The following is a 19,003-nucleotide window of genomic DNA, read 5'->3' as shown; positions in this document are numbered from 1 at the left end:
GCCAAAGTACGACACTGATTAATATGTACATTTCACGAGGAAAGTGAATGTATTAGTTGCTGAGATTTTCACGACTGTCTGGTTTCCGACATCGCGATAACTCGCCTTTGGTGTTTAATTTCGTACATATATAGCTAAATCACTTGTCTGATTATATATTTAGTTGCTTATCTTTACAATATAATTGGCAGAAATGTCGTTATACTAGCTGATGCGATAGGCAACGCTAATACTTAGCCCTCGAATAAACCGATTCTAAATGTATTCGGTTCACATTTCGAAATAGGGTTATATTTTTCAGAATGCATCGGACACGTGATCTTGCCGGAATATTACACAATCAGATAATGATGGAAGAAATAAAGATGTTCTACAAAACGAGTGTTTTTCTAAGCGATTGTTTTAAGTAAAACCAGTAACCCAATGTTTTTATTACCATTTCCTTTAGTAATAAATAAAAGCATCTTGAAGCACTTTCAGCTGCCCCTGCTCGTATGCAACACTTTTCAACTGCAATGGCAGCACTTTCACTTTGTAGAACAAGTCACACTTGAAACCTAAAGTCCACATCTTGTTTAGTCCGTAGTAGTTACACAGCGAAAGCCAAAGACAAAGAAACTTGTCAGTCACAGCACTAAAGTGGCATCTCGCGCGGTTGCCAGCACTGTCCAGACTTGGACTCGGACTCGGACTCGGATTCTCGGATCCCCGGATTCAAGAGTCGGATTGAAGAACAACAGTCGCGCGGCTCGGCGGAAGGCCGACTGAACCCACTTCACGCTGCGGCTGGCCGAATGGGACCGGCAGAATGGAACATGTGTGGAACGAGGGAAGCGGACAAGGCTACTCGGCGTCTGTAATCGCGGCAATCGTTGCCTTAATCTAATAAATTTCTTATCAAAGCGCGTCGTGCCTATAGTATTTCCTATATCTGTGTGTTTGTTCACTTACATACTGATATATGCCTCTGCGTACGAGCACACGCGTTGGCGTCTGTCAGCATGCCAACGGTCTGTGACGCGCTCTTTATTCTCTCTCTTTTTGGCAGTGGTCACATTCAGATTCGGATTCGGATTCTGATGCAGAGCCTGACATACATACTATACAAATGTATGTAAGTGTAAGTATTTATGATTCTATATACATATACCACACATCATGTGATTGTCGGTAATTGCTATTCTAGTTACAACAGCAATGCAATCAAATCGGAGCACATGTCAGAGCAGCAGCCTTGATCGTTAATAAATATAATTTTATCAGACGGATAGCTTTCAATACTCAATGGGATGAACATTTTAAGATCGAACAAGACTGAAAAGGAGAATCAATGCTGGAACATTGTAATTTTTGTGCTTAAGCTAGAATCTTCTCATGGTTAAGGGGATATTTTTTGTAGTCTTCATTCGACAGTGTTTCAGGAAAGGTTAGCTATCTATAAACATTTCATTTAATTAATTAAAAAGTAGCCACCTCGCTACAATATGTACAGATAAGAATTTATACTTTCTCAATTTAATATTGATTATTTCGTAATTTACGACACATTTACGAAGAACTTGTGGCAATTTTAATCCAAACGCATCTAGAAGAATCCGCTTTTGCCTTTTATGAGTTACTTCAAATAATCTATGAATAATGACTAGCTTTTAAGTTGGCCAACAGTGCCGAATATAGTGATAAGTAAAAACTTTCTACGGCATTCAAGGGGCTCAATAAATTCTTCTTGCAGTCGCCTCATTGTGGGGTAATCTTTGTAGGTGCTTTAAAGGGGTGATAAGCTTTATGACCCTCTCGGTTTATTCAGGAGACCCGTTTGATGCTGACCTAGGCCAGCAAATTGGGGTTATTTGTCTGATTACTATATGGCGGGTCAGTAAAACCTGAATATAAAGTGGGAAAAACTCGAAGAAAATACGCATTTACTAATATCTATGGCTTATCTGTCAAATATAATATTGTAAATTGTCAGAAGATTTTAATTGATTAAGCCATGCAGCGGAGGCAAGGACAAGTTTTTTACCTTGGGTTGAATTGAGTTTGCTTTTCTCATTTTCATTCACCTTCATCACCAACTCAGACAAAGTTTGCTTGGTCAAAGGGTTTGCCCAAGAAGGGGAACCACAAGTTCCCTGCTGGCAACCATTGTCCTTCATACACATCGCTTTAATCCCCTACCTTAGCAATTCAACCGAGAACTTGGCCCCGACACAGCTCAAACTTTAATATTCTCTGACGCCCTCAGAGAGCTAAGTTCGCCGAGAAGCTCGCCCAACATCGGCTGTCACTCTTCCCCCTCGCTTTCCGCTTAATTGATATCCGTAATTGATAGTGGGCCAAGCTAAGCCCCGTTCTGGTAAACGATTGCTGCTGCTGGTTGTTAATTGATTTGCGGTTTTTGTGTTTTGTTTGTGCACGGCAATTGTTTGTTCAATGCAATTGCAAATGCACTTAGACGACATGCTTTTATGCTCAATTAATTCTATTTCGGGGGGGATTGTATTGGATTAAAACGTTCTTGGAAAATGCATATACCTGGTCGAATTTCGATCAATAAGATCATTGAATTGGCGACAGCTCCACAGTAGAAATATGAATACACGTGTATGTTTATTTTTCTGTTAATTTCTGAAAATTTCAGGACTAAATACAAAAACATCAAGAACGTATCGAGCTTCGAAAAGACGTTTTATACAAATACAAATTGTCACTTGACACAACCGTTAATAAAGGTTTGGTATTGGTATATTGTATCAATTGTCTTATTATTTTTTACTCTTTTCCCGATCCTATTCATTCATATTCCTATGATATCTATATGACTCCCATGAGAGCTATATGAGAACCACATTTTTTAAATCACATAAAATACCTTCTATTCCGAGGCAGATGGATTTATTTTAAAATATATAGACTCGTTATGATAGTACATATCTTAAGTTATAGTAACCTTGTCCCGGATACAAAATTATAGGAATTGGGTGGAGTTAGCTCCTGTTTTTTAGTTTCCCAACATAATTATGGTGATTTAAGGAAAAGATTTTGAAATAGATATAATAATATAAGCATATTCATATATATATATAAATCTTATTTAAGTATAAAGCATAGATCATTTTAAAATTGGTTGTTTGTTATAGCATTGCTTTAGTTTACTAAGGTAGAAAAAAAAGTAATATATTCATATGTTTAGTTTCTTATAAAATTGGTAAAGGTTTAAAAAGGTCTTATGCCTTATCAAGTCGGGCAATGTCTTACAAAATAGAATATTCTATATAAGGATCTTGTCAGAGACATTCTTGTTTTCACATAAAAGTGATGGCGGCATCACTTAAAAACCTGTCAAGAAGCCACGGCATGGGTTACAAAGGAGGCAACAGGGTGCACTTAACACGTAACATACTAGCACATAAAACCTGTTCCTGTGGGCAGGCGAAAGTTTAGAGCGTCCTTCTATGTTTTATATTTATCTTTTGCAGCACATAGTGACAGATATATGTACATATAGGCGCTGCAGCTATGGCAGTTTTTTAAATTTTATCGATAAATCTTAAAATCCGAAATGCTAGTTACATTTCTACACTGGTATAGAACCAATATATGATTAATTTTATACGGTTTTATTTTTAATTAGGGAAAGCTGCCATCAACTCAAACACCTTTAATAAGATTTTTTCCGCATTCATCAAATTAGATGTGGATTTTTTTGTTTAAACGAAGAGAAAAATACAAACGAACCCAAAATTTTGACGCCGCTACTGTGGTTCCTCTGTTGTTTTTGAAAAGGGCAACTTGGCACAAAACGGACATCTTGCTATGCGTGCAAACAACTTCAAGGCTGAGGGTGCTTTTTATTTTCTGATTTGTGCTCTTGACATGGGCTCCCACGGCTAACCAGAAAGGTTGAGTGCAAAACGCTAAGCGAAATATGCAAATTAGAAATCAACAAATGAACTTTCGAATTGCGGTCATATAAATTCATTCTGAATTTAAACAGGTAATGCATTTCAGAGCTAAAGTAATAAATAATTCATTTGAGATTTATAAATTATTTCATTTGCTATTGAAACTAATTGTATTGAAATTAATTGAAACCGCATTCATTTTGTGCAATTCAGAGTTAATTCTATATAAGTTGAATTGTATTTATCGTATATGTATATTTTTTCTTTTACAGACTCAGTACAGCTTAGCTCATATTAAATGACAAATTTACTTAGCTGCGATGAGATTTTAGCCACCGATACTAGATACACAAGTGTCCTCGAGGACCTTTGAGGCGGCATAGGGTTGGAAGGGGCAAGGTCACCACCGGCGTTCAAGGAGCATATGATGTAATTACGAAAATTTCCATTTGCTGCAAATTTGCCAAGTGAAATTTAGCGTTAAGCGTCACGCAGTCTGTGACTTTTGGATGGGGAAGTAGGGGCGAGGAGGTGTTTATGTGTTTTTGCCAAGTTTTCGGGGCACTCGTTGGAGCTGTTTGTGCGACAGCTGGGCATAAATGAACTTTGGTTGCTCCTAATTGCTCCACTTACGCGTCTTACGATATCGTTTCTTTGTCAGTTGTTTATTTGTTCCCCGCCCTCCGCGTCTCTCGCCGCGAGGCCAATAAACAAAGCAGCGCTGACTAGTTCAATAGTAATCACTGAAGAAATGGCTCGTTTGCACTTCCTGCAGTTGTGATGCGCGTTGTTGCTCCCTTTGAGTTCGAATTTGGACTGACACACTGCGACTCCCTGCCCGCTCTAACGCGTCTCTCTTCCGCCAGTATGTTTTTTGTGTTGGAGTTTAAATTTCCACCGCTCCCTAGGCACTACCCACCACCGACTCGGTTCTTGTTTTTTCATTTCTTTGAACGCAGTGGAAATTTACCAGTTGACAGTCGCTTAATTCCCTTGCATGTCTTCATTTCGTTGGTGTTTTCTTTCAGATTTTCCTTACTTCATGCGGCCCAACGAATAATAAATCTCAGCCGGAACGATAATGAATTATGATGAATGAAGGTAGTGTAGCATGCAACAGCTGCGTGTTAAACAATAGCATTAATGATTTTTTAACCAAATGAAAGGTCAGGTATACCAGAGGTGAATATACATACACATGTACATATGCATATATGTACGTACATATATTTAATTTGATTTTGTAGATTGAATAGTACAATTTTTAAATTTAATATCTGTGTAAAACATTAAACCTCATATTAAATTTATATTTATTTGTATCTAAATCAGGCATGGGCACGAGATAAAACGGAAGGAGCAAAAGCGTAAGTCGACTATACCTAACTCCATAAATGAAACATGTATCTGAAAGTTAAACCGGAATTAGGGGAAGGACACTTTCATTCTTATGTAAATTTCTATTATAAAATTATTAAAAACCCTTAACCCGTAACCTGATAATAATCAAATTAGAATTTAAATCTGGAATGTGGCGTGAGTTTCTAAAAAAAAGGCTTGCAGTAAGAGGTAGCAGGTAAAGGTCATTAATATTTTTCTAATGTACTAAGAGCACCATTAAGACAGTGATAAATCGGAGCTACATACATATGTATATGCAAATGTGCATGATTTGCGTAGACCAATTTTGCTATTTAATGAAGTCATTGTGTGCTAATGTGAGAACGGGCAACTAACAAAGCGTCTTTAGAGCAATTATCATTATTAACACAGTTGTGATACAGTTCGCAGAGGCGACATATGGAAGAAACCGGTTATGGGCCGTCATTTGTCGATTTCGATTTCTACTTCGCAATCAGCTGTTGGCCGCTTCTCCGCACTCTGTTGACACACATTATCCGACAGAACAGATAAACGAAAAAAAAAAAAACAAAAATAATGAATACACAAAGGTCTTACCGGTTTCATCAGCAGCTACAAACAATTTAATTCTTTTGAGTTTTTGTTCAATCGTTTTGAGTTGTCAATTATAAACGTTTTGCGCAGTTTGAGGTCAATGGCTTCTAAGCCAAGCGTGTCTAGTATCTGGGCATGTGGCCATTTCGAAATGCATAACATCAAGAAATCACGAGCTCAAGGACGCCGCCGCCATGAGAACGGTTTTCGATTACAGTAAATCAAATTTGTAGACCCGCAAAAAGAACCGAAAATCGAAGCCAAAAAAGCGTATGCTAGTCAAATCAACATTGGTAAAAATAATCATATTATACAACAAATTGTTTTAATTGGGAGAATCTGAATATTTTATCTGTATATTTTGAACACCCCTGATAAACATATTCGTCAACCGAATATAAACTTTTATTCGTAAACTGAATATGATTCTGAAGATGTTATAAAATTATTATAAATAATACAATATTCTACAAACTTTGAAGTTATTCACTGGAGGTAACGTTTTCTCTTTGTGTACCATACTTGCTTGTGGTGGGGAAGCACCCATTTCAGGGAGGTGGTGCTGGGTGTTGGCGAAGACAATGGCAATAAAAGCCAAACGACTGGAGCAGCAAAATGGCGGCGCGTGTGTGACAAGGGAACAAGCCCGAAACTGTGCTAGAGCCAGTGTGGTTCACCAGCATCTCATCTTGCGTTCGTCCTTCAGAACCCCTCGCTCAACCCACAACAGGCGTAGCAAATGCGGGGCAAGTAACAGAAGTCCCCCTTGATGACATGCCGCGAACGCCACTGGTTGTATGGCTTGAATTAGTTATTTATTTTGTTTTATCAAGACGACTGGCGAGTACCCTATGTGCATATAATAATACAAGATATCTGTAAATAAACACACATCGGAGTTGTCTTTGTTGGTGATATCTGGCTCCGTTGAGTCACCCGAACACTACGTAATGCCAACTGCATAAGTGCAAATCACTTTGAGCTTAAACGAAGCCATGTCCATGTACCCCATGTATGTATAGTTCATAAAAAACGCACGGCGTCAATAATTTAAATAAGTTAAAAGCAGCAGTCGTGCCAAAAATGCCAACCTATAAATAGCTCGCACTCGATCATAGTCGGGGAAAATAGCGAAAATAAATTAAAAATCGTCAACTCATGGCTGCTCGAAATAAAAGCCAAAACAAACAATAATTTATCACACACATGTGCACAAGTGATGGGTTTTGAGAATGAGACTTTTGAGGGGGAATTATGTATTCGTGCTGGCCGAATATACTTATTTATATTTAACAAGCTTTACAAACCAACAGCAAGGTCAACGAATCGTTCTATGTATGTTTGGTCTCTTACCTGCTATCTCTGCAGTTATTATTTCCAGTTAATGCCAGTTGATAATGGGCTAAATTAATACCATTGCTGGATTTTGGTCCTTTGTCATGCTAGCCGCTTACATCGTATGCTGAATTATAAAATGATTGCAATTGTCTCCAAATAAACCGAATGAGTAGGGCCTTGCCTACTTTGCCTTTCTTTTTCTGGTTACGCTTTCCGTCGATTGCGTTTGTTTGCCGTTTTGCTTTATAAATATTTGCCGCCCTTGCACAGTGGAATGCACTGGGTGAAGCACGCGCCGAAATCAGCTGTCCGCTTGAATTTTAATCTTTCTGTCGCCCTAAAACGACTCTTCGGTGGTGTGTGTGTGCAGTGCTGGTTTTTTCGATTGCACAACCCTTCGTGTTTCACTCGAAGTTAATCTCTCGACTACGACTGCTTCGTCGCCCACTGTGCGGGAGTTTCGATTTTTTACAGCACCCAAGTTTGGGGGAGCGGTGGTGGGGCAATGACAACACCACCCGACGGCACAAGTTCACCGGAAAAGTGAGATGTGGGGCGATGGTCGGCGTAAACAAATGCACAGCGAATTCGGGATGCGGAAGCACAGAATATGTGTGTCCCAAAAGCACACAGGAAAAGGAAAAGGACCTTAAACTCAAGTAATGCTGCACACGTTTTCTCTTAATTGATTACTTAACAGACCACAATCTCGGCTGCCAAAGCGCTTTAAAAATACAGAAAAATTTAATTTTCCACAAAATAAACACAGCACGACCGTCAGCACTCCAAATAGAAAATCATCTGACCGCCTAGTAGGGTTGTTGATAGTTCATCCAATATCGATATATCGATATTTTCAAAAATATTTATATCGTTATATTGCAGCACTCCAATTGGAAAATCATCTGACCGCCAAGTAGGGTTGTTGATAATTCTTTCAATACAGATGTATTGATATTTTTTTAATGCTTTTATATGCCGAGGAACAAAAATAAATTTTAAATTGTCGAATAATTAAATATTAATAATTAAAAATTCTAGCAATAAAAAAAACATTATATCGATATTTTGTGGGTGATACTTAAGAATCGAGAGAACAAAATACTAGAAAGTTGAATGGCGTTGCCAGATGGCGAGAGGTAGCCTTTTAAAAATTTGCAGAGCTGGGCGCGAAAAGTAAAGTAATTTAATAAAAGAGGTTACTCCAACATTTGCCTCCTGCTCTTTCTATTAGTTTCGTCACATATTTCAAATTTTAAATCTAGCAGGAGTCCAGGAGGTTCAATGGTCCACGAAAACGAGATGGGAAATTCCGCCATTTTCTTCGTTTTAATTCGTTTTTGGTTTTTTTTCATACATTCTTTTGCTTATGTTTTATTAAATTTCACACACAAGGCTTGGGTACCGGGAATGTCACAGTCGGGCACACTTGATTGTAACTGTTGTTTAATAGCAGACGCCATAATAAAAAATATAATTATCTCATGGTAAACGCAATACAATTTTATTCGATTATAGGTGTACATATGACAACTAATTTAATTGATCGGTATGCAAATTATACCTGTGTAATGTTCTTTTAAACAGCACCATATTTAGGTCAAATAATTTTATAACATCTGTTAAAAACCATGGCGTTGCGTATGAATAGGCAGCAAACTAATTTCTCCGGTTATTTTCGTTTACATTTAATGCTGCTTCTCGTGCTCTGACGTAGCGTTCCTGACGTAGCGTTCCATCCTGAAATGGACGAAGAAAGAATAAGACAATTTCAAAACAGAAAGGCTAAACGAAATGATATGACCTACATCGGTCGAATATAAAATGCCTAAAATTTTCTGTATAAATGGCAACTTTTCGGTCTCCTCAGACTCATGGCAGCTGGAAAGAAATAGATTCGGTGTTTGAACATTCTATGACTAGAGCAAGAAAACTTACAGAGCCTCAATAATGCGTAATTTAGAAAAGTAATAGTCGCGCTCCTTCTTCAGTTCGACAATATCTGGTAACTGATGAAACAAATCATCGCCACCTCCATGGGCCATCTCTTCAAAATGATGATCGGTCGCTTTGCCTCTGCAATTAGAGTCGGTGTCGTTCTTGGTTAAATTAAGAAACGGGGGCAATAGTATGCACAAACTTTACTACATCGATAGATTTAAGTTTTTGTGATATTTGTCGTATTTGTTTGTGAGTTCAGGAGTGATGTGCGTGAAGTTTGTTTTATTATGAAACTGAAAGGAAGGAATAGCTGATGTATAGAGATATAGAGGTTGTAAATTTTAAACACAATGACGTACAGAACCTAACTACCTGCCGGGCGTCCGGCAAGCTTAACGAGACACGCTGGCATAGTAGTCTCTGCCTTTGTAGTCAACATTTGAGAACTTTTTGAAGCATCGTAAAAATTCTATATTACCCTGAAAACAACATTTGATAAGTTTGTCTGTCAATGGGTCAAACTAAAAAGTATAATTTCTGAAAAATACGCATAGACCCGTTAGAAATAATGGGAATAACTTAAGAATACAAGTGAGTAGAAATAGAGATGAAGCTTAGAAGAGTATCGAAGTAAACAGAATTAAGTTTCTAAGAAAGTTATGCATTTTTACGTTATCTACAGACATCTTTTTGAAGCCCGCCTGCAATATCTGGATGTATTTGTGCGCAAGGTTTGCTTGGAACTTGACTCGCCTTAGAGGTACTGCATTGGGAAACATCATATCCATGAACTGGAAGTATGCGGCACCTAACGAGAAAAATGGAGGTGGATCCGTCCCACTTTCAAGACGCCTTGAAAACACACTCACCAGTGCAGAGTTCCTCGGTTCTGGGTAGCTCAGACTGCAGGATCAAATTTGTGGAGGAAACGTTGAGAGCCATGATGAAGATGTTGCCTTCTGGTTATTAAATCGACACTGAAGAAATAATACGAATACAAAACTTGATACGATATCGGCGGGAATACTATCTCACCGAATCGATGACAAATTAACTTGCCAAACACGATGGACTTCACTTTCTTACTAAAATCACACTCTTGTAGCTGTTCTCTCGCTTAAACTCACAAAAGTAAAAAAGAAAGAAAAAAATGAAATGTATTTTTTCGTTCAAGTCTTTGGTTGAAACTAAGAGGGGTTTCAAGTGAATTCAAGCTATAGCTTATCGAATTATCGTGGTCTGTAAGGAGGGAAGTGGGCTTGGTCAAATTAAAAGTCGTTGAAGATTGTCACCAAATTTGGTAGCTTTAATTTAGCTTTAATAGTCCTGAGATCTGGCTAATGTACATACATATGTATGATCAAAAGGACTCATTTTCTTCTGCTGTGATATTGTACTCCTATTCCCATTTAATATAGTTTCTTACGTATTTATATTTTGTTCATATCTTTTACTTATAGATTATAACCATTGGCAAAGTGAAAAACGATGAATCAACTATGCTTTTTGTTTTCAATTCAGAAGATCTTTATTCAGTTTCATAATAAAAAGAAGGCGATGTATATCGGTCCCAAACCTATTAACAAAATCAATGCACCTTCAGTGTGTTCACGAACAAATAGATCACGATTGCTGTACTATAGTTTGTGCATACCGACTGGGTGACTTCACTAATGACAGATCAGCCCTTAGACGAGATGGCCCATGGACGTGGCGATGATACGTCTAACCAGTTCTTGATTAATAAAGAGCTGAAGAAGGAGTGCGACTTCTATTTTTCTAAATTGTGCGACATTGAGGTCCTGTAAGTTGCCTTGCTCTAGCCTTGGGCTATATAGTAGGACACCATATCTAATTGACCGAATCCTTCCCTTTCCAGCTGCCAAGAGTCAGAGGAGATCGAAGAGATGCCTATTATACAGAAAATTTTACGCATTTTGTATGCAACTGATGTACGTCACTTTCTTACTTTTACCTTTTCTGTTTGACCATTATCTTATCCTTTCGTTGTAAATTACAGGACGGATTTCTCCCCCCGACCGCTACGTCAGAGCACGAGGAGAATTAAATGTAAAACTAAATGTAAACTACAAAATCAATTTGCCGCCTATTCATACTCAAAGCCAAGGTGTTGACAGCTGCTGTTGTTATAAAATCCAAAATTGTCTATTCACTACATTATTACACAGTTATTTTCTGTATTTCAACCACATAAAATAAACATAAGTATAATGCTAAAAAAATGGAATAATAAAATTGTTTTGCCGACTGTTACACATCCCTTGTTTTCGATTTATGAGTGTATGATTCACAAATACTTTTCAATACAGTTGAACCCAATACCAAAATGTAAGTGGGAAACCGTTAAAATTCTTTTAAACTAAATTGATATGCTTACTATAAAACAAGAATATAGGCTAAATTAGAAATTAAATTACTATGTGTAGCTATGTATGTCTAGCCGAATCAGTTTTTAAATTATTTATAGTAAAACCAAAATCCGCTTTACAAGCCCTTTTTATACCGTTGCAGGGTATTATAATTTGAGTCAGAAGTTTGCAACGCAGTCAAGGAGGCACCTCCGACTATATAAAGTATATATATTCTTGATCAGCCATGTTCGTCTGTCCGTCTGTTTGTCTGTCCGTTTCCACGCAAACTAGTCTCTCAGTTTTGAAGCTATCTGAACGAGTACTTTGCAGTTAGCCTTCTCACTTGTATATATGTATGTATGTCGGAACGGGCCGGATCGGACGACTATATCATATAGCTGCCATAGGAATGATCGCTAAAGTTTTACAAAAAAAATTACAACATTTTTAGTTTTCAGTTTTATTTTATTATTCTAAAATTTTTAAAAAATCGGACTACTATAGCTACAACTACTATATATAGCTCCCATAGGAACGATCGAGAAATTAATACAATTAAAAATCATAACTTTTTCAGTTTTTAACAGATTTTCAACAAATTTAAGCTATAGCCATTTCATATTAATTTACAATCTTGTGTAATCATATGGTGCCATACAACCCTGCAGTATCTGTCATCAATAATTCATCAACGTTTCATCAACAGTCAAGGGGGTGCTGTTGATTTTTTATCGATGACAGGCCAATGAAACTGTTGATTTATTTAACATGGGCATGCCCTAGGCTGTCATCAATAAAAATTCATCAATAATTAATCGATGATTCATCAACAATTCATCATCAATTCATCGATGATTCATCATAAATTCATCGATGTTTCATCAACAAATATCTCAACGGCCGGGCCATGGTACTGCCGATGACTACCGCCGTAACTGTATCGTGGGCAGAGCGTCGTAGTAGAAGTCGCGCTCGACAGAGCGTCGCCTCGGTAGAGGTCGCAGTCATCAGTCATCAACGCGCCGATGACAGTGGCCTATTGATGACACGCGGTACTGCAGGGAAACGATGGTGCGTTAGATATAGAGGAAAAATGAAAATCTGCGAATTTTAAACGGTAAATATAATATGTATCATGTATCATTGTTTTTTGATAAAAATATTTATAACTTACATAAATTGTATTGATTTCTAGTCATCGAAGTTCTATCTGCAAGGGTATATAAACTTCAGCGGGGCGAAGTTAGCTTCCTTTCTTGTTTTTAAATAAATAAAATATTTTCTAAATTTTTCGCTTAACAGAAACGAAAGAGAGGTTTCCGAAAATTAAAATTAAAAAATTGAGTTGACATTACACTTGATTTTGTAACGATTCGCTACACTCAAAACAAATGTCACAGGCAAGTTGTTAGCTCGAGATCGGAGCGCACGCAAGATATTTTTCCGACTTCGGCTCGTCGGCTACGGGAGTGATGGTCTTGCTCAGATCTCGGGTCGCCTTTGCATAATTTTAAACAGAAATAACTGCGTGCTACAACAAGCTTAAACCGGGACAGAGATACAGACAACACATAAATAAAAGTTGAGGAAACTTTAACTCTCTTCGCCTTACTCCTCCTTTTTTTTAGCACTCCTGGTGTTCTGGAGGCTCTAGTTTGCCCACCCTTCCTATGGTCGCTCCCATCCTCAAAGCTATATAGCTTGAGCGACACCTTCGACAAGTGCTACCCTACATCACAACGCATGCCAGCTGCGGCCAATACTCGACATTTTAAAACATTATAATAATTTTATTTAAAACTAGAAAGATATAAATTCATTACTTAAAATAAGAACCGTATATAGACAATTAAACATTAAAACTTAGAATACCAATGATAAATAGATATACGCCCTTCGACTCAATTTCGGGCCTTAATAAAAATGATGGCAAAACAATTTTTGGCAAGTTGAAGGAAATTGTTAATTACGCTGACTGAGATTCAATCCACATGTTGCAACAACAAAAATAATAATTCGAATTGGAGTAGCAGCATAAATAGCCTTAAACGCAAACGCCTTATGTATCAGCGTTCCTCTTTTCTTTCCCTTTCCCTCTTCGTTTTCTGCCGTTGGTTCGGTTGAATTTCGATCTTTCTTTTACGTTAACGGCTCAAGATTTGGGACATTTTTTTTTCTTTACAATTCATTTCTTTTTCTTTCTTTCTTGTACTTGAAATTATTTAAATTATTACTTCGACACTCACCATTTTCTTAACTCCACCGATGAAAGCGCTTTCCTCGGAGGCTAGCTAAAAATTGGGATAAAAATGATACATGCAAAAAAAGAAATTCACATCCCTAAAAGAGATTACGAAGATGGGGGGGAAACTATAAAAAAAAATGACGCATTCGGCCCGCACTATTTAGGTCGAGTTTTCCATTAATTTTTACAGGAATGCAGCGAATTAACATTTCTCTTTGCCGCACATTGCTCTTTACATATGCCTAAGTTCATTTCACATCATTCTTTTTTTCCTTGCAATTTTTCCGAAATTTAACCTAACTTAAAATTTATATTTTTTTCTTACGCTAATTTTCCATATTATCTTCACTGACACTGGAACAAAATGGGGGTCGAAAATTCCCTTTTTCTTTATAATAGTTCGTCGCGATGAGGCATGGGGCTCGAATTAAATGTACTTTGGCCGGGATCGCATTGCGGCGGCGAGTTCAAAACGCCCGAAAGAATTACATTAAACTAATCGCAATGCTTTGCCGAAGCCTACGCCTACACCGACTCTGGCATAAAAGCTCGTACGACTGCTACCGAATTCTCTTCTTAGTTGTGCTCTCTGGAGCTGTTCGCCAAGGGGACAAAGGTCGTTCTACCGCATTCGGCGATTAATTATGCTTCAACCCCATAAAATTATATAAAAAGTAATATTTTCCCCAGCTCTGGTAAGCGGGGCGACGGGGAAGTCCTCCTCCTAGAATTCAGATCCAGGCGCTTAAAAGAATCCAAGAAGCTGCGCCGGCGTCGTTTATCTTGCCTGCCCCTCTCCTCTCCTGGGGCCTTCGAGCGGTACAAATGCAGCCTTTAAAATTCTTCAATAAGTTTAAGCTGCCTATGCTTTCCCCTTTCTGTACGCTCACCTTTTTGTTCGCGGCTCAGTGGCCAATAACCAAAATTTTATTCTCAGCACTTTGCACACTCGCGAATACTTTTTTCGAAAATCTGTCGCCAGCTCAAAATATGGGAGTCACTACGCTTCAGCAGCCAAAAATGGAATGCTGGAAGATGACGCCGGAAAAGTGGCGGTAACCCAATGTGAAAGTGGGGGAAACGGGGAGACCGTTGACAAATGCCTCTGTTGCTCTCACACCCGATCTGTCGTGCCCTAGCCGACTTACGCTTGCTACACTGGCAAAGCCGCCTTTCGACATATGATCGACCAACAGATGGCGCAAATAAAAGTATCTCATACCGAGCAAGCGCTACAATTTATGCTAGGCCCCGATAAAATTAATTCTGAATACCCGGCATTATGTTGCAGGACTTTCATCTTTGTCCTTGGCTACGAGAGCTTATTAAAATCTTGAACAGGAAAGTAAGCTAAACGGATTATAATGCATCTTTCCAAGAATCTAACTCAATATTCCAATAAAGTTAAAATATGTATAAAAGTTATCATCAAATTTTCTTAAATGCTAATGTTAAAATTTATAGTATCTAAGATATTTTAGGTGGACCCTAAGAAAGTAAGAAAGTAGGCCTTGAGAGTTTTGCATATAAAATTGTAATTTGATTGAACTCCATATAAGTTATTATCAAAATCTAAAAAGAAATAAACGAAAAAATACATTAGACATTTAAGTTTAAGCGAGAGAACAGCTACAAGAAGGTGTTTTAGTAAGAGAACAGATCAACACAGTTGGTAAGTGAAGTCCATCGTGATTGGCAAGTGAAGTTGTGCTCGATTCGAAAAAAAATCTTTGTACTCGTTTCATTTCTTCAGTGTCGACTTAGAAACCAGAAGACAACACATTTATCATGGCCGTCAACGTATACTCCACAAATGTGAACACAGAGAATCTTTCACGCCACGAAATGCTGGCATGGGTTAACGATTGCCTTAAATCGAATTTTTCAAAAATCGAGGAGCTATGCACGGGTAAGTGTGTGCCAAAGTCATATGGAAAGCGTTCCTATTTTGACGGAGTTACCTCCTCCTTTTTTATTAGGTGCGGCATACTGCCAGTTTATGGACATGCTGTTTCCCAATTCAGTGCCCCTAAAACGTGTCAAATTCCGAACAAATCTTGAGCACGAGTACATTCAAAACTTCAAGTTACTGCAGGCAAGCTTCAAAAAGATGTCTGTAGATAAGGTAAAATGTATATTTCTGGTTTATTCGACATCTTTTTAAGTTGGCTTTCTTCCTTGTTCTACTTACCTGTATTCATTTCTTGATTGCATTGCATTTGCCGTTAATGCGTATTTTTCATGTATTTTACTTTAGATTATACCCATTGATAAACTGATCAAAGGCCGCTTCCAAGATAATTTAGAATTTTTACAATGGTTTAAAAAGTTCTTCCATGCCAACTACAAAGGCAGGGACTACGATGCCAGTGCAGCCCGCGAAGGTGCCCCTATGGTTTTTGCTTCCGTAGGAGGCGGCAGCTCACGGCGTGTTCCTTCGACATCGAGACGTCCTGCAGGGACATCTGCGGACACTGCGACAGATCACCCCAGTGAAGGGACAACCGATGGAGGTGGCGATAATACGCCTGACCTGTTTACGCATTTTTATGCGACTGATGTAAGTGATTTCCTTACGTTCATCAATCATCTTATCCTAACATTGTCCATTTCAGGAAGGATTTTCTCCCCCGAACGCAAAGTCAGAAGAGGAAGAGTATTAATTTAAACTTAAAAGCACGCCACGAAACCAATTTGCCGCCTATTCATACTCAAAGACATGGTGTTGAAAACTGTAGTACAATACTTAAAAAAACAGATGCTAAATAAAATGTTTTGCTAACTATTTATATACATCATTTGTGGATCGATTTTCGAGTGGATGATGCACAAAAATTTATCATGAGAATGCCATTACCGATATATTCAGATGAACAACAAATCAATGCATTTCACATCGGCACAGTTTATGTTTTAAACAATGACAATAAGAAGCATGGTTCTCGGGTTGGCGAAAGAATATTAGTTGGGTAGGGGATACTGAGATATATTATAAATAACTTTAAACTAAATTAAGGTTTAGTATTACACAAGTTGGAAAGCGAAAGGCTAGTGTGACCGATTGTGTGATTCCCTGTAAGCAATGTGGGCGATCGGACATGGATAATTCAGTATGTCTAATTATACGGCGGACTTGCTTCTTAGCAAAAAGGATTTCCGCCGACTGTCCGCTGGGACACCATGCCCCACTTCATCTTCCGGTATACAGGACGTCTTCCGGATACAGGATCTCTTCTTCCTCCTCGTTTATCTAGAGGACTGCACATTTGTAACCCTGCATGGGTATTGAAGTCGTAAGGTGCAGTACCTTCCAGTCCGACCGCTCTCCTTGGATAGCAATAGGGAAGAGTGCCTTCTCCTTTGGAATGGACTAAATTTGCTCCCTATCGACCACCTCCACCCTGCCGAACTCCCACAGAGTTTCCAGTTGGCAGACGCTTTGCTTTAGCCATTTTTTCATCGAGTCTTCCAAGCCTATTAGGATTTTACCACCCTGCAGCATCAAAAGTAGGCATGTCTTCCACATGGCTTCTGTCAATGATTGATCAAATGTCGATTGCATCATACAATCATAAGTCGATCACAAATGTATCAGTCAGCAAAACAATTTTATTATACGATATTTCTAGAACTATACTTTGAGTACTTTATATTATTTTAATATGCTCAAATGTATTGAATAGACAAAGTTAGATTACATAACAACAGCAGCTGTAAACACCTTGGCTTTGGATATGAATAGGCGGCAAATTGATTTCGTGGTGTGCTTTTTAGTTTAAATTAATACTCTTCCTCCTCTGACTTGGCGTTTGGGGGAGAAAACCCTTCCTGAAAAGAACAATTTTAGGATAAGACGATTGCTGAACGTAAGGAAAAGACTTACATCAGTCGCATACAAAATGCGTAAAATGTGCTGTATAATCGGCATCCCTTCGATCTCCTCGGATTCTTGACAACTGGAAAGAGAAGGGTTCAGTCGATTAGATCAGGTTAGCTCCTACTTTGTAGTCCTTGACCAGAGCAAGGCAACTTACAGGACCTCAATGTCGCGTAATTTAGAAAAGTAGAAGTCGCGCTCCTTCTTCAGCTCTACGATACTAGCCAACAGGTCAGGCGTATTATCGCCACCTCCATCGGTTGTCCCTTCACTGGGGTGATCTGTCGCAGTGTCCGCAGATGTCCCTGCAGGACGTCTCGATGTCGAAGGAACACGCCGTGAGCTGCCGCCTCCTACGGAAGCAAAAACCATAGGGGCACCTTCGCGGGCTGCACTGGCATCGTAGTCCCTGCCTTTGTAGTTGGCATGGAAGAACTTTTTAAACCATTGTAAAAATTCTAAATTATCTTGGAAGCGGCCTTTGATCAGTTTATCAATGGGTATAATCTAAAGTAAAATACATGAAAAATACGCATTAACGGCAAATGCAATGCAATCAAGAAATGAATACAGGTAAGTAGAACAAGGAAGAAAGCTAACTTAAAAAGATGTCGAATAAACCAGAAATTTACATTTATACAATTTTACCTTATCTACAGACATCTTTTTGAAGCTTGCCTGCAGTAACTTGAAGTTTTGAATGTACTCGTGCTCAAGATTTGTTCGGAATTTGACACGTTTTAGGGGCACTGAATTGGGAAACAGCATGTCCATAAACTGGCAGTATGCCGCACCTAATAAAAAAGGAGGAGGTAACTCCGTCAAAATAGGAACGCTTTCCATACGACTTTGGCACACACTTACCCGTGCATAGCTCCTCGATTTTGGAAAAATTCGATTTCAGGCAATCGTTAACCCATGCCAGCATTTCGTGGCGTGAAAGATTCTCTGTGGTCACATTTGTGGAGTATACGTTGACGGCCATGATAAATGTGTTGTCTTCTGGTTTCTAAGTCGACACTGAAGAAATGAAACGAGTACAAAGATTTGATTCTAGCCCGCAGAAAATACTATCTCCTCCTCACACAATCACTTACCAACTGTACTGATCAGTTTTCTTACTAAAAAACCTTGTAGCTGTTCTCACGAAATAAAAAAAAAATTAATGTATTTCTTTCGTTTATTACGTCTAGTGTTGCTTGGCTAAAACTTATAATAGTTACGAGTGAATTTCTATTTGAGAGGCAAAACTCTCATGGCATACTTTTCTGTTTTTGTCTGACTGTAAAATATAGTTCGTGGGAACCACCTGATACTGTATTTTGTATCAGCATCACCAGCCAAGTTTATTTAGCTATGAGAAGCAGCA

At 38.4% G+C, this 19,003-nt stretch overlaps 4 protein-coding genes and 1 long non-coding RNA gene across 5 annotated transcripts; 3 read left to right on the top strand and 2 right to left on the bottom strand.

The window, feature by feature from the left end:
• Nucleotides 1-8,681: 8,681 nt before the first annotated feature.
• LOC110189580 (microtubule-associated protein RP/EB family member 1-like) lies at nt 8,682-9,510 on the bottom strand. The gene is made up of 3 exons (XM_020959714.2): nt 9,138-9,510; nt 9,008-9,080; nt 8,682-8,939 (listed from the first exon to the last, which is right to left on the bottom strand). Exons 1-3 carry the CDS (start codon nt 9,242-9,244, stop codon nt 8,859-8,861), a joined length of 261 nt encoding a protein of 86 aa, XP_020815373.1. The 5' UTR covers nt 9,245-9,510; the 3' UTR covers nt 8,682-8,858.
• LOC147642813 (uncharacterized) lies at nt 9,501-10,297 on the top strand. The gene is made up of 2 exons (XR_015272918.1): nt 9,501-9,731; nt 9,823-10,297. It is a non-coding gene; the product is annotated as an uncharacterized LOC147642813 (long non-coding RNA).
• A 303-nt stretch (nt 10,298-10,600) lies between these two features.
• On the top strand, nt 10,601-11,417 carry LOC110189656 (microtubule-associated protein RP/EB family member 1-like). The gene is made up of 3 exons (XM_020959801.2): nt 10,601-10,944; nt 11,020-11,092; nt 11,161-11,417. The coding sequence occupies exons 1-3, from the start codon at nt 10,814-10,816 to the stop codon at nt 11,206-11,208; spliced, it is 252 nt and encodes an 83-aa protein (XP_020815460.2). The 5' UTR covers nt 10,601-10,813; the 3' UTR covers nt 11,209-11,417.
• Nucleotides 11,418-15,291: 3,874 nt separating this feature from the next.
• LOC110189652 (microtubule-associated protein RP/EB family member 1-like) lies at nt 15,292-16,543 on the top strand. The gene is made up of 5 exons (XM_020959798.2): nt 15,292-15,429; nt 15,511-15,666; nt 15,737-15,882; nt 16,015-16,317; nt 16,373-16,543. Exons 2-5 carry the CDS (start codon nt 15,546-15,548, stop codon nt 16,418-16,420), a joined length of 618 nt encoding a protein of 205 aa, XP_020815457.2. The 5' UTR covers nt 15,292-15,429; nt 15,511-15,545; the 3' UTR covers nt 16,421-16,543.
• An 803-nt stretch (nt 16,544-17,346) lies between these two features.
• On the bottom strand, nt 17,347-18,951 carry LOC110189527 (microtubule-associated protein RP/EB family member 1-like). Its single transcript, XM_020959657.2, has 6 exons — nt 18,732-18,951; nt 18,499-18,654; nt 18,283-18,428; nt 17,792-18,141; nt 17,641-17,713; nt 17,347-17,585 (listed from the first exon to the last, which is right to left on the bottom strand). Exons 2-6 carry the CDS (start codon nt 18,617-18,619, stop codon nt 17,538-17,540), a joined length of 738 nt encoding a protein of 245 aa, XP_020815316.1. The 5' UTR covers nt 18,620-18,654; nt 18,732-18,951; the 3' UTR covers nt 17,347-17,537.
• Nucleotides 18,952-19,003: the final 52 nt, after the last annotated feature.

The sequence above is a fragment of the Drosophila serrata genome, unplaced genomic scaffold (assembly GCF_035046125.1).
Source record: "Drosophila serrata isolate PLE 108 unplaced genomic scaffold, ASM3504612v1 contig_349, whole genome shotgun sequence".
NCBI lineage: Eukaryota > Metazoa > Arthropoda > Insecta > Diptera > Drosophilidae > Drosophila > Drosophila serrata.
The sequence above is the reverse complement of the archived record's forward strand: the minus strand, read 5'-3'. Positions and strand labels throughout refer to the sequence as shown.

Excerpts from the sequence above, each read along its gene's own strand:
- LOC110189652 (XM_020959798.2), top strand. The coding sequence starts at position 15,546 with ATGGCCGTCAACGTATACTCCACAAATGTGAACACAGAGAATCTTTCA. Across the intron at positions 15,883-16,014 it reads AAAAGATGTCTGTAGATAAG|ATTATACCCATTGATAAACT; the intron begins GTAAAATGTATA and ends ATTTTACTTTAG. Across the intron at positions 16,318-16,372 it reads CGCATTTTTATGCGACTGAT|GAAGGATTTTCTCCCCCGAA; the intron begins GTAAGTGATTTC and ends TGTCCATTTCAG.
- LOC110189580 (XM_020959714.2), bottom strand. The coding sequence starts at position 9,244 with ATGGCCCATGGAGGTGGCGATGATTTGTTTCATCAGTTACCAGATATT. Across the intron at positions 9,081-9,137 it reads TTACGCATTATTGAGGCTCT|CTGCCATGAGTCTGAGGAGA; the intron begins GTAAGTTTTCTT and ends ATTTCTTTCCAG. Across the intron at positions 8,940-9,007 it reads GCATTTTATATTCGACCGAT|GATGGAACGCTACGTCAGGA; the intron begins GTAGGTCATATC and ends CGTCCATTTCAG.
- LOC110189656 (XM_020959801.2), top strand. The coding sequence starts at position 10,814 with ATGACAGATCAGCCCTTAGACGAGATGGCCCATGGACGTGGCGATGAT. Across the intron at positions 10,945-11,019 it reads TTGTGCGACATTGAGGTCCT|CTGCCAAGAGTCAGAGGAGA; the intron begins GTAAGTTGCCTT and ends TTCCCTTTCCAG. Across the intron at positions 11,093-11,160 it reads GCATTTTGTATGCAACTGAT|GACGGATTTCTCCCCCCGAC; the intron begins GTACGTCACTTT and ends TGTAAATTACAG.
- LOC110189527 (XM_020959657.2), bottom strand. The coding sequence starts at position 18,619 with ATGGCCGTCAACGTATACTCCACAAATGTGACCACAGAGAATCTTTCA. Across the intron at positions 18,429-18,498 it reads AATCGAGGAGCTATGCACGG|GTGCGGCATACTGCCAGTTT; the intron begins GTAAGTGTGTGC and ends CTTTTTTATTAG. Across the intron at positions 18,142-18,282 it reads AAAAGATGTCTGTAGATAAG|ATTATACCCATTGATAAACT; the intron begins GTAAAATTGTAT and ends ATTTTACTTTAG.